At 37.9% G+C, this 14,266-nt stretch overlaps 1 protein-coding gene across 1 annotated transcript in view; it reads left to right on the forward strand.

The window, feature by feature from the left end:
• The window catches only part of ABCB5 (ATP binding cassette subfamily B member 5), a 127,317-nt gene that overhangs the window by 56,954 nt on the left and 56,097 nt on the right, over positions 1-14,266 (forward strand). The window contains exons 15-16 of the mRNA XM_042927597.1: positions 8,633-8,794; positions 12,327-12,467. Of these exons, the coding sequence (XP_042783531.1) occupies positions 8,633-8,794; positions 12,327-12,467 (303 nt within the window). The remainder of the gene's footprint in view (positions 1-8,632; positions 8,795-12,326; positions 12,468-14,266) is intronic.

A 14,266-nucleotide genomic window follows, 5' to 3' on the forward strand; every position in this document is an offset into this window, starting at 1 on the left:
TAAAGAGACTGTCTTTTTTCCATTGGATGTTCTTTCCTGCTTTGTCAAAGATGAGTTGGCCATACGTTTCTGGGTCTAGTTCTGGGGTTTCTATTCTATTCCATTGGTCTATGTGTCTGTTTTTGTGCCAATACCATGCTGTCTTGATGATGACAGCTTTGTAGTAGAGGCTAAAGTCTGGGATTGTGATGCCTCCTGCTTTGGTCTTCTTCTTCAAAATTACTTTGGCTATTCGGGGCCTTTTGTGGTTCCATATGAATTTTAGGATTGCTTGTTCTAGTTTCGAGAAGAATGTTGGTGCAATTTTGATTGGGATTGCATTGAATGTGTAGATAGCTTTGGGTAGTATTGACATTTTGACAATATTTATTCTTCCAATCCATGAGCAGGGAATGTCTTTCCATTTCTTTATATCTTCTTCAATTTCCTTCATGAGCTTTCTATAGTTTTCAGCATACAGATCTTTTACATCTTTGGTTAGATTTATTCCTAGGTATTTTACGCTTCTTGGTGCAATTGTGAATGGGAACAGTTTCTTTATTTGTCTTTGTGTTGCTTCATTATTAGTATATAAGAATGCAACTGATTTCGGTACACTGATTTTGTACCCTGGAACTTTGCTGAATTCATGTATCAGTTCTAGCAGACTTTTGGTGGAGTCTATCGGATTTTCCATGTATAGTATCATGTCATCTACAAAAAGTGAAAGCTTAACTTCATCTTTGCCAATTTTGATGCCTTTGATTTCCTTTTGTTGTCTGATTGCTGATGCTAGAACTTCCAACACTATGTTAAACAACAGCGGTGAGAGTGGGCATCCCTATCGTGTTCCTGATCTCAGGGAAAAAGCTCTCAGTTTTTCCCCGTTGAGGATGATGTTAGCTGTGAGCTTTTCATAAATGGCTTTTATGATCTTTAAGTATGTTCCTTCTATCCCGACTTTCTCGAGGGTTTTTATTAAGAAAGTTTGCTGGATTTTGTCAAAGGCCTTTTCTGCATTGATTGACAGGGTCATATGGTTCTTATCTTTTCTTTTATTAATGTGATCTATCACGTTGATTGATTTGTGAATGTTGAACCAGCCCTGCATCCCAGGAATGAATCCCACTTGATCATGGTGAATAATTCTTTTTATATGCTGTTGAATTCGATTTGCTAGTATCTTATTGAGAATTTTTGCATCCATATTCATCAGGGATATTGGCCTGTAGTTCCCTTTTTTTACTGGGTCTCTGTCTGGTTTAGGAACCAAAGTAATACTGGCTTCATAGAATGAGTCTGGAAGTTTTCCTTCCCTTTCTATTTTTTGGAATACCTTGAGAAGGATAGGTATTATCTCTGCTTTAAACGTCTGGTAGAACTCCCCTGGGAAGCCATCTGGTCCTGGACTCTTATTTGTTGGGAGATTTTTGATAACTGATTCAATTTCTTCGCTGGTTATGGGTCTGTACAAGCTTTCTATTTCCTCCTGATTGAGTTTTGGAAGTGTGTGGGTGTTTAGGAATTTGTCCATTTCTTCCAGGTTGTCCAGTTTGTTGGCATATAATTTTTCATAGTATTCCCTAATATTTGCTTGTATCTCTGAGGGATTGGTTGTAATAATTCCATTTTCATTCATGATTTTATCTATTTGGGTCATCTCCCTTTTCTTTTTGAGAAGCCTGGCTAGAGGTTTATCAATTTTGTTTATTTTTTCAAAAAACCAACTCTTGGTTTCGTTGATCTGCTCTACAGTTTTTTTAGATTCTATATTGTTTATTTCTGCTCTGATCTTTATTATTTCTCTTCTTCTGCTGGGTTTAGGCTGCCTTTGCTGTTCTGCTTCTATTTCCTTTAGGTGTGCTGTTAGATTTTGTATTTGGGATTTTTCTTGTTTCTTGAGATAGGCCTGGATTGCGATGTATTTTCCTCTCAGGACTGCCTTCGCTGCATCCCAAAGCGTTTGGATTGTTGTATTTTCATTTTCATTTGTTTCCATATATTTTTTAATTTCTTCTCTAATTGCCTGGTTGACCCACTCATTCGTTAGTAGGGTGTTCTTTAACCTCCATGCTTTTGGAGGTTTTCCAGACTTTTTCCTGTGGTTGATTTCAAGCTTCATAGCATTGTGGTCTGAAAGTATGCATGGTATGATTTCAATTCTTGTATACTTATGAAGGGCTGTTTTGTGATCTATCTTGGAGAATGTTCCATGTCCACTCGAGAAGAAAGTATATTCTGTTGCTTTGGGATGCAGAATTCTAAATATATCTGTCAAGTCCATCTGATCCAATGTATCATTCAGGGCCCTTGTTTCTTTACTGACCGTGTGTCTAGATGATCTATCCATTTCTGTAAGTGGGGTGTTAAAGTCCCCTGCAATTACCACATTCTTATCAATAAGGTTGCTTATGTTTGTGAGTAATTGTTTTATATATTTGGGGGCTCCTGTATTCGGCGCATAGACATTTATAATTGTTAGCTCTTCCTGATGGATAGACCCTGTAATTATTATATAATGCCCTTCTTCATCTCTTGTTACAGCCTTTAATTTAAAGTCTAGTTTGTCTGATATAAGTATGGCTACTCCAGCTTTCTTTTGACTTCCAGTAACATGATAAATAGTTCTCCATCCCCTCACTCTCAACCTAAAGGTGTCCTCAGGTCTAAAATGAGTCTCCTGTAGACAGCAAATAGATGGGTCTTGTTTTTTTATCCATTCTGATACCCTATGTCTTTTGGTTGGCGCATTTAGTCCATTTACATTCAGTGTTATTATAGAAAGATATGGGTTTAGAGTCATTGTGATGTCCATAGGTTTCATGCTTGTAGCGATGTCTCTGGTACTTTGTCTCACAGGATCCCCCTTAGGATCTCTTGTAGGGCTGGTTTAGTGGTGACAAATTCCTTCAGTTTTTATTTGTTTGGGAAGACCTTTATCTCTCCTTCTATTCTAAATGACAAACTTGCTGGGTAAAGGATTCTCGGCTGCATATTTTTTTTTCTGTTCATCACATTGAAGATCTCCTGTCATTCCTTTCTGGCCTGCCAAGTTTCGGTAGAGATTGGTCACGAGTCTTATAGGTCTCCCTTTATATGTTAGAGCACGTTAATCTCTAGCTGCTTTCAGAATTTTCTCTTTATCCTTGTATTTTGCCAGTTTCACTATGATATGTCGTGCAGAAGATCGATTCAAGTTACGTCTGAAGGGAGTTTTCTGTGCCTCTTGGATTCCAATGCCTTTTTCCTTCCCCAGATCAGGGAAGTTCTCAGCCATTATTTCTTCAAGTACCCCTTCAGCCCCTTTCCCTCTCTCTTCCTCATCTGGAATACCAATTATGTGTATATTATTTCTCTTTAGTGCATCACTTAGTTCTCTAATTTTCCCCTGATACTCCTGGATTTTTTTATCTTTTTCTCAGCTTCTTCTTTTTCATAATTTTATCTTCTAGTTCACCTGTTCTCTCCTCTGCCTCTTCAATCCGAACCGTGGCTGTCTCCATTTTATTTTGCAGCTCATTGATAGCATTTTTTAGCTCCTCCTGGCTGTTCCTTAGTCCCTTGATCTCTGTAGCAAGAGATTCTCTGCTGTCCTTTATACTGTTTTCAAGCCCAGCGATTAATTTTATGACTATTATTCTAAATTCACTTTCTGTTATATTGTTTAAATCGTTTTTGATCGGTTCATTAGCGGTTGTTATTTCCTGGAGATTCTTCTGAGGGGAATTCTTCCGTTTGGTCATTTTGGATAGTCCCTGGAGTGGTGCGGACCTGCAGTGCACTTCCCCTGTGCTGTGGTGTATAACTGGAGTTGGTGGGCGGGGCCGCAGTCAGACCTGATGTCTGCCCCCAGCCCACCCCTGGGGCCATAGTCAGACTGGTGTGTACCTTATCTTCCCCTCTCCTGGGGGCGGGATTCACTGTGGGGTGGCGTGGCCCGTCTGGGCTACTTGCACACTGCCAGGCTTGTGGTTCTGGGGATCTGGCGTATTAGCTGGGGTGGATCGGCAAGGTGCACAGGGGCAGGAAGGGCAGGCTCAGCTCGCTTTTCCTTCAGTGATCCGCTTCGGGAGGGGCCCCGTGGCACCGAGAGGGAGTCAGACCCGCCGGAGGGATGGATCCGCAGAAGCACAGCGTTGGGTGTTTGCTTGGAGCAAGCAAGTTCCCTGGCAGGAACTGGTTCCCTTTGGGATTTTGGCTGGGGGATTGGCGAGGGAGATGGCGCTGGCGAGTGCCTTTGTTCCCCGCCAAGCTGCGCTCTGTCCTCTGGGGCTCAACAACTCTCCCTCCGGTTGTCCTCCAGCCCTCCCATTCTCTGAGCAGAGCTGTTAGTTTATAACCTTCCAGATGTTAAGTCCCGCTTGCTGTCGGAACACACTCCGTCCGGCCCCTCCGCTTTTGCAAGCCAGACTCAGGGGCTCTGCTTGGCCGGCGGGCCGCCCCTCCGCCCTGGCTCCCTCCCGCCAGTCCGTGGAGCGCGCACCGCATCGCTGCCCTTCCTACCCTCTTGCGTGGATCTCTCATCTGCACTTGGCTCCGGAGACTCCATTCTGCTAGTCTTCTGGCAGTTCTCTGGGTTATTTAGGCAGGTGTAGGTGGAATCCAAGTGATCAGCAGGACGCAGTGAGCTCAGAGTCTTCCTACACTGCCATCTTCCCCTCAAGACAAGAGTGGTTTCTGTAAATCTAAAGTATTCCTAAGCCTTGTCCTCCCCCAAAATAAGAAAACCTTCTATATATCGATTTTTCTAATTGGCAATGTGATTTATTTGATACATTCAAACATTAATCATTCTATAATAAGTTAATCAAATGTTTAGAGTTTAGACCATGAGCTTAGCAGAGTAAAGATGGTAGAGATGAGTAAGTGCAGGCCATTCCAGTCTGAGGGAACATCAGTGCTCACTGAGGCACAGCTGCAGAAATGTCATCCCTTACAGTCTGTTTTCAGATGTCAGACAACAGCATGAACTTTTGCAAAATAAGTAAACTTGTTCCATAATTAATGCCGAAGAAGTGAAGAAATATTAGTAGATAGGTCTGTAAAAATGCCTGCAAAGTGAGTCTCCCATGAAGAAAAGAAGGTCTAGAACAATACAACCTGCTTCAAGAAACCTTATAATTCTGATTATGTCACGAGACTGCATACTCTTCTCAAACCTTTTCTAATTGCAGTCTCCGCATTGTTTGATTTTACAACTCCTTCTGTCCTACATTCTCCTTAGAGTATATGTGTTATATGTGCCCTTTTATATTTTTAAGTAAATTTCATACATATGAATTTGCTATGAGAAATATTTAATAGTATTGTGAAATCATTGAGCTAATTGGTAACATCTTATAGCTTCATCAGTAAGTTTTGAGATCTGGTTGCTTTTAAGAAATAACATTTGTCACCTCAAGGAAATGTAATTGAATAAATGAGAGAGATATGGGTCAGGAACCTGGGTGTCTTGAGTGTTTTCACCTTTGCACTGGTAGTGCTAATGAATGCCCACTCAACAACAGCATTCTTACATTCATTCCCCTTTAAGATGCTGTAGGCAAGTCTCAGGTCTCCAAGATCCAGAATACAATTCAGACTTGAAGTTGAAATGAGAAAAGTGGGATTAGTATAGTCTGAATGTCTTACCTCTAAAACTTAGGCACATCAGACAAATGCAAATTGAGAGACATTTTACAGAGTATCTGACTGGTATTCCTCAAATACCAAGTTTGTACAAAATAAGGAATATCTGAGAAATTGTCACAACTAGAGGAGCCTGAGGAGACATGATGCCTAAATGGCAATGTATTTTGAAGGGGATCTGGGAGCAGAAAAAAGATAATAGGTAAATATTAAGGAAATATGAATAAAGTATAGAATTTAGTTGATAAGATATTGATACTGGTTCATTTGTTGTAAAAAATGCACCATAGAAATGTCAGATATTGACACTGGGGGATACTGTGTGCAGGGTACATGAATACCGTAGTATCTTTGCAAATTTTCCCTAAATTGAAACGATCCTAAAATAAAGTTGATTTTAAAAAACTAAACTAGGGGTGCCTGGATGGCTCAGTTGGTTAAGCGTCTGATTCTTGGTTTTGGCTCAGGTCATGATCTCATGGTTCACGAGTTTGAGCCCCACATTAGGCTCTGTGCTGATAGTGCAGAGCCTGCTGGGGATTCTCATATTCTCTCTCTCTCTCTCTCTCTCTGTCTCTCTCTCTCCCACTCTTTCTGCCCTTCCCCTACTCACATGCACGTGTGCTGCCTCTGTCTCTCTCAAAATAAATAAACTGAAAAAAATTTTTAATAAAAAATAAAACAAAAAAAATTTGCCTATTATATTATACCATTCATAAGCAAGACTTAGAATTACCACATAAAAATAATAGACTGAGGAAAACAAAAAACAAACAATAAAAACTCTCTTCCCAATTATCATTCACCCATGTTTATATAGGACCACTTTCTTACACCATACACAAAAATATATTCAAAATGGGTGAAAAACCTAAATGTGAGACAGGAAACCATCAGAATCCTAGAGAAGAACACAGGCAACAACCTCTTTAACCTCAGCTGCAGCAACTTCTTACTAGACACATCTCTGGAGGCAAGGGAAACAAAAGCAAAAATGAACTATTGGGACTTCACCAAGATAAAAAGCTTCTGCACAGCAAAGGAAACAATCAACAAAACTAAAAGGCAACCAACAGAATGGGAAAAGATATTTGCAAATGACATATTGGTTAAAGAGCTAGTATTCAAAATCTATAAAGAACTTATCAAACTCAACATCAAAAAAATAAGTAATCCGGGGCGCCTGGGTGGCTCCGTCGGTTAAGCGTCCGACTTCAGCTCAGGTCACGATCTCGCGGTCCGTGAGTTCGAGCCCCGCGTCAGGCTCTGGGCTGATGGCTCAGAGCCTGGAGCCTGCTTCCGATTCTGTGTCTCCCTCTCTCTCTGCCCCTCCCCCATTCATGCTCTGTCTCTCTCTGTCCCAAAAATAAATAAACGTTAAAAAAAAAAAAAAAAAAAAAGTAATCCAGTTAAGAAATGGGCAGAAGACATGAACAGACATTTGTCTAAAGAAGATATACAAATGGCTAACAGACACATGAAAAAATGCTCAACATCACTCATCATCAGGGAAATGCAAATCAAAACCACAATGAGATATCACCTCACATCTGTCAGAATAGCTAAAATTAACAACACAGGAAATAACAGGTGTTGGCAAAGATGCAGAGAAAGGGGAATTCTCTTACGCTGTTGATGGGAATGCAAACTGGTGCAGCTATTCTGGAAAACAGTATGGAGATTTCCTCAAAAAAGTTAAAAATAGGACTACCCCCACAATTGCACTACTAGGTATTTACCCAAAGGATACAGAAATACTGATTTGAAGGGATGCATGAGCTCCACTGTTTATTGGAATGGGCTAAATGGGTGATGGGCATTAAGGAGGGCACTTGTTGTGATGAGTCCTGGGTGTTATATATAGGTTTGGAATAACTAAATTCTACTCCTGAAACCAATACTACACTATGTGTTAACTAACAAATTTAAATAAAATCTTGGAAGGAAAAGAAGTCTATATTTGCACTATGAAAAATAAAGGGAGCACTACGCATTTTAGTGTTTAGACTTGTCTTCTTCAGACTATATCACATAAATATCACCTAGAGAAACTCACATATTCTAGTAATTGCCAATTAACAATATAATTATGTGTGCTTCATCAGACTTTGCCAAAATTAAGAAAAATAAATCTTTCTACCTACAATAGTTAGTTGCTCCTCAATCTACTTTATCATTACATTTGCATAACCTTCATTAAAATGCCTCAGTCCCATTCAGGATTCTTACAGAACTTCAAGAATGGCCACCTTGGGTGGTATAAATAAGCTGGTTCTTTTGTTTGAGATTCTTTTTCCTTGAGGTTTAATTGACTTACACTGCACATATAAAAGTATACACTTAGAAAAGTTTGGGCATAAATGTACACCTGTGAAACCACCACAATCAACATAGCCAACCAATCATTCCTCAAAACTTTTACATGCGTTTTGTAAATACTCCATCCCAACCCTCTTTCTTCTACCTGGCTCTTGACCACCCCTGGTTTGTTTACTGCCAGTATAAATTAGTATGTATTTTCTAGAACTTTGTGTATATAGAATCATACATTATGTATTCTATACTCTCTGACTTCTTGCACTCAGCATACTTGTTTTCAGACCTGTCCTTATTGTGGAATGTATCAGTAGTTCCTTTTTATTGGTAAATAGTATTCCATTGTATGGTTGTACCCCTGTTTGAGCTTATTGGTATCGATGCCCATTTAAGTTATTAAGTTTGTTTGTAGTTTTGGGATATTACACATAAGGTTGCTCTGAACATTCATATGTAAGCCTTTCTGTGGACATGCACTTTTATTTCTCTTGAATAAATATCTGGGATTTAAATGGATGGATCTTATGATAGGAGTATGTTTACATTTTAAATTACCAAATTATTTTTATTGGTCTTCCTAATCCATTTAAGTCCAAATTTCTAGATTCAAGGATTCCTTAATATTTAAAATAACAAGCTTTTTTGAATATTGCAAAGTTTGTTATTTCTATTAATTTCATATTTGTTTTCTATACTTACTGTTTTGTAGGCAAGCAAAGGTCGAACTACAATTGTCATAGCACACCGACTTTCCACTATTCGAAGTGCAGATCTGATTGTGACCATAAAAGATGGGATGGTGGCAGAAAAAGGAATACATGCTGAATTAATGACAAAACAAGGTCTATATTATTCGCTTGTAATGTCACAGGTAATGTTTATGTAACATAATGCTATGTTAGCAGGGTTGTTTTTTTTTTAACCTTTCAGAGATCATACCACAGAGGTCCTGAATCATAATCTTAGATTTCACAAAGCAACCAAGGCTTATTTATAATTCCTCTGTGAATAAATGCAATGTGACTAATATCCCCAGCATTTTGCTAGATAATATGATGAAAATTAAAGAATTAATGGGAACCTAGCACCTAATATTTGCCAGGCACACTGCAAACAGGCTTCCAAAGAAGACATCCAGATGACCAACATGAAAAAATGCTCAACATCACTCATCATCAGGGAAATTCAAATCAAAACTACAGTGAGATATCACCTCACACCTATCAAAATGGTGAAAATCAAAAACACAAGAAATGGATGCCTGTATGGCTCACTTGGTTAAGCATCCAACTCCAGATTTTGGCTCAGGTCATGGTCTCATGGTACATGGGGTCGAGCCCCACATCGGACTCTACACTGAGAGCCCTCTCTCTCTCTGCCCCACACCTGCACATGCACTCTCTTTCTCTCTTTCTTTCTCTCAAAATAAATAAAAAAAAGAAAAGAAAAAAGAAACAACAAGTGTTAGTGAGGGTGTGAAGAAAAACCCTCATGCATTATTGGTGGGAATGTAAACTGATGAAGCCACTGTGGAAAACAGAATAGAGCGTCCTCAAAAAGTTGAAAGTAAAACTGTCCTATTATCCAGTAGTTGCACTACTTGGTATTCACCCAAAAAATACAAAAACACTAATTCAAAGGGATACATGCACCCCTGTATTTATTGCAACTTTATTTACAATAGCCAAATTATAGAAACAGCCTAAGTGTCCTTTGATTGATAAATGGGTAAAGAAGATGTGGTGTATATATACAGTGGAATATTATTCAGCCATAAAAAATTATGAAATCTTACCATTTGAAATGACATGAACAGAGCTAGAGAGTGTAATGCTCAGTGAAAATAGGTCAGTACGTAGGTCAAGATGTATGGAATTGTTGAATCACTATATTGTATGCGTGGAACTAATATAACACTGTATGTTAACTGTACTGGAATTACAATGGAAAACTTAATTAAAAATATTATTTCACAAATTATGAAATTTAGAAAGTTATGAGCCTCCGTGTCCTCCTCACACTTAAAACTTCACATTCTGAACCCTAGCTTTCTCCACAATGCTAGAATGAATTATTTTTAAACACCTTCTATAAAGCAGTCAGAGTAAAAAAAAAAAAAAAGTTTGAAAATGTAATCTTATATAGATTCAAAACCTGCCAGTTTCAATTTTATTTCATATTAGGCCATATTTTTCTTTAAAAATAAAATTAGCCATTATATGACAGTTGAATCTGTATGATTTTCATTCCAGAGTAGACCTGATAACTTATGAAATTATTAAGTTCCATATTTTCAAACTAATAAGGATACCAATAAAAGCAAATAGCTATGGTTAAATTAACCCTATTTTGATGTTTTTTAAAACTACTACACTTGTATCTTTCTTTGAAGTAACGTGCCTTTATTTTTCATTATAACTAAACTAACACTCCATTATTAGGTCTTATGTTAAAGAGTTTCACAATGTAAGGAAAACAAAAATTGAATGTTTGTGGTATAAATGTATAAGTATTTAAAACACCTTATTCAAAATGGATTAGTAGTCTCTGATTACCAAAAATAAGATTCATTCTGATAAAACAATACCATTTTTAATACTCAGTGAACAACTACAATATTCTGGGTACTGCATAGCAAACATAACATGTGTGGTATCTACCTAAACAGTAACGCATTTCTGAAACTCTGAAAGTGCTTATTTGCCACTATACCTGTAATGTCCAAATGAATCAGTTTGTTAGAATTCATGATGCTCAAAAGTGTTGTAAAGTTACTGTTGTTAAGAGAATCAATCACAAGAAGCAGCATAGCAGTGGTTAGGGTTATGAGCTCTGGAGACACCATAATTTGAAATTCTGACTATGCCACTTAATAGTTTTAGGCCCTTAGGTAAATTATTTAAATTCCCTGTGCCTCAGTTTTCTAATCTTTAACATGGAGAAAATAAAAGTAACTTATTTATGAATTACTGTAAGTATTAAATGAGTCATTCATGTAAAGTATTTAGAGTTATTGTTGTCATACTAAATTTTATTATATTACTATTGCTAGTATTATCCAATCAAACTTTTTAGAAAAGTTCAAACCAGGAAGAGTAATGCTGTAATTATTTATCTTAAACATATATGATTACTTACAGACATATTCCTTTAGTGATTTTTTCACATGAAATGAAATAAAAACTGGTGGATAGATACATACTAAAACTTCCTATCATAAGTATTTTGTCTAGCAGTCTTCTCAGGAAAAGAAATTGCCTTTGACCTGTTAAACACCTTCTTAGAAAAATTTATTATGAGAAGAGGTCAAAATTTCATTTTAAGCCTGCCACAAAATAAATAGCTCCTGAAAAAATCCAAGTAAATGATTTCTTTCTTGGTAGAGAAATTTATAGAAAAATAAATAAATAAATAAAGTGATAGTATAAAAGAATGTCTGATTAAAGATGTTAAGATACTATAAAGCTGGTTAAAGCTTACCATACTTTGAAATGACTGATTAACAGTTGTTAAGCTTGTCAAAGAAGCACAGTGTCTGGAAAGCCTTCCATATGCATATGCTCTTTTGCACCTAAATTCACCTAAGGCTGTCTGTCTCTGCTCCAACCTGGTCTGGGACACCATCATCCAAACTGGGCTCCTCATTTCTGTCTTGTCTCCCTCTTCATCTCTTCGTGGGGAAGTCACAAATTTACTCACACCATATTCAGTTGAGCAGAGAACGTGTAGTTTTTCTTTATTTCACTAAATCTGATCTCATTTCTCTGAGTAGCCAAAAAGCCCAAAAACTAGACTTGGAGCAGTCTGGTTTAGAACTTCCTCCTTGCCCTATCATTTAAACAGTGTCTTTAAAGTTAACTTGATGTCTCTGCGATTTCTTATTCTCTAGGAGCTGGCCCATTGAGTTGCTTTCCAATCAGTTTAGAAGGGGCAGCAGTTGCAGGCCTAGCAAGTGTTATTGTCTCCTGACATTTCTCTCAAGCCTAGAGCCAGCATCACATTTAAGTGCCTAGCTATATGTTATAAATTTATAAGTTTCATGAAAGGCTAGGAATAAGGAATCAGAAAGAGTATCTTTGAAGTCTTCTCCCTCACAAAGTTCTTTTTACTAAAATCTGTCCCTTCTAGTGGAATAGTTGTTTTCAACTAAGGCATTGTTCTCTCCAGTTAATTATACAGGTCTTTGGAAAAGAAAGCACAATAAGCTATTGTCACCCACTAACATTTTAGTATAAGTTGGACTTACTAGTCCTCTATCAAGCCTGAAAACTTCAGCAAGAACTGCACAAGAATATATCACTTTCAGTATCAGATGCAATACAGTTTTAGAGGGATGCTTAATAAAATTCTTTTGAATTTTGAAGGCATTATTCTAATGGTGACATGTATATTCTTCATTTAAGGATATTAAAAAAGCTGATGAACAGATGGGACCAATGGCATATTCTACTGAAAAAAATACCAACTCAGTTTCTCTGTGCTCTATGAGTAACATCAAGTCAGACTTTACTGGCAAGTCTGAGGAATCCATCCAATATAAAGAGGTAATGGTTTAACAAATATCAACAAGTTTTACCCACATGTTCTCCAATTAATTTTCATTTAATTCTTATAATATTTAGAATATATGATAAAATATTACTTTAGCACTAAGTGTATAAAGCAAATCTTTCCCAAACTTCACTGTAGTATTACAGTAATGCTCTAAGAAAGAGGTCCTCAAATAAGACTGCATTTATGTCACAGGTCATTTTGGAGGCAAGAAATCTCTTAAGAATGGGCTTTGCCCTTCTTTTTCTAGTTCCTTTAGACGTAGCAGTATTTGGCTAGTGAAAATTAAGAGAATTCTAAAGAATGCAGAGGTAGCAGACAAAAGTAGCAACCACTAGTGAGGTTGAAATAGAGACCCAAAGAAGAGCCCTGATTCTTCCCCAGCCAAGGTTGAGATTCATGCCTCACTTCAAAGGGCACAACTTTTGTTCACTGGATGGCAGAGAAGTTGATAAGATACCTCACTGGTGGGGTTTGCTGGAAATCTGTCCTGTGGCATGCCAGAACCCCTAGGTGCCAGGAGAAGCTACAGGGCACTGTTGGAACCAGGAACTGGACAGGTTGCCCTATGCAAGAGTCAAGTACAGCCCCATGTGTAGTAAGGTGCATGCGTTAGTGACCTGGCTGAATCACAGGCCAGTGCTATCTGGGTCCCATGGTTAGGCCTCTCCTGGCCAAGCCAAGAGCTGGACAAAGCACTTGGTGGCCAAACACACGAGAAAACTGCACTCAATTAACTCTGAAAAAAACTGTGCAAGGAGAGTAGCAGAGAGAAAAACTCATCCTGCAGGAGCCTTCCCAGTAAGCCACCATAAAGAAAAACTCCCCCCTGTGGTGTTTTTCCAGTACCCTCAACTGACACAGCTTGACATCTTACTATCTGATAAAGGAAAAATATTTATCAGGCAAAAGGGTGCATTTGGACCCAAAAGGTAATAAATCAGTAGCCAAGACAGAGGTGGTATTATTTTAAATAGGGGGAACAGCTAATATAAGAGCCTGGAGTTGGGGTCACAGTGACTAAGGAGCAAAGAGTTGTGTGAGATACTCAGGGGCTGGATCAGGCAGCACCTTGTAGACCATAGTAAGATTTTGATCTTGTCTTTTAGATTCTTTCCTTACTCTGTCAGAAAGCCATCAGAGGTTTTTAACCAGTGGTCCGTGACCCACAAGGAAAATCTGGACAGAATTCAGAGGCAATTAACCTGAATTAGAAAAAATATCATAACTTTTTTCCCACCTATCCTTGATGAGAAATTAATTTAATTATGAATATGAACAACAAACTACAGTATTATGACCAGGGCCTATAACATCACCAATGAAAATCACAGAAATTTTGATATCTCATTACAGTTGTTATAGACATGTTAGAATATCTTTACACTCATCACTATTATATCTTGTTATTTAATATGCTAATAATGAAACACAACCATAACTGTGTCACAACTTTGAATTTTTTGTTAAATATTTTGAATACTATATTTCAATTTATTGGTTTTCTTTGAGACCCATGGGTTATTTAGCACATTGTTATAAATCCTTCTGGTAAGGAGTCCTCAGATTTCATCAGTCTTCCAGAGGAGTCCCTGACACAAAGCAGGTTAAGAACTGTTGCATGAGAGGGTCTTATTCAGAAAAGTGCATGAACCAATCTGTTTGATTTGGCTGCTGTGTGGAGAATGGTGTTTGGGAACCAGAGTGGGATCAGGGAGAACAAGGCAGGGAAGAGATGACAGTGGTTAAGTAATAGACCTGATGGACCTGATTAAAGCTGTCTAATTAGAAA

Source organism: Panthera leo, chromosome A2, assembly GCF_018350215.1.
Source record: "Panthera leo isolate Ple1 chromosome A2, P.leo_Ple1_pat1.1, whole genome shotgun sequence".
NCBI classification, from domain to species: Eukaryota; Metazoa; Chordata; class Mammalia; order Carnivora; family Felidae; genus Panthera; species Panthera leo.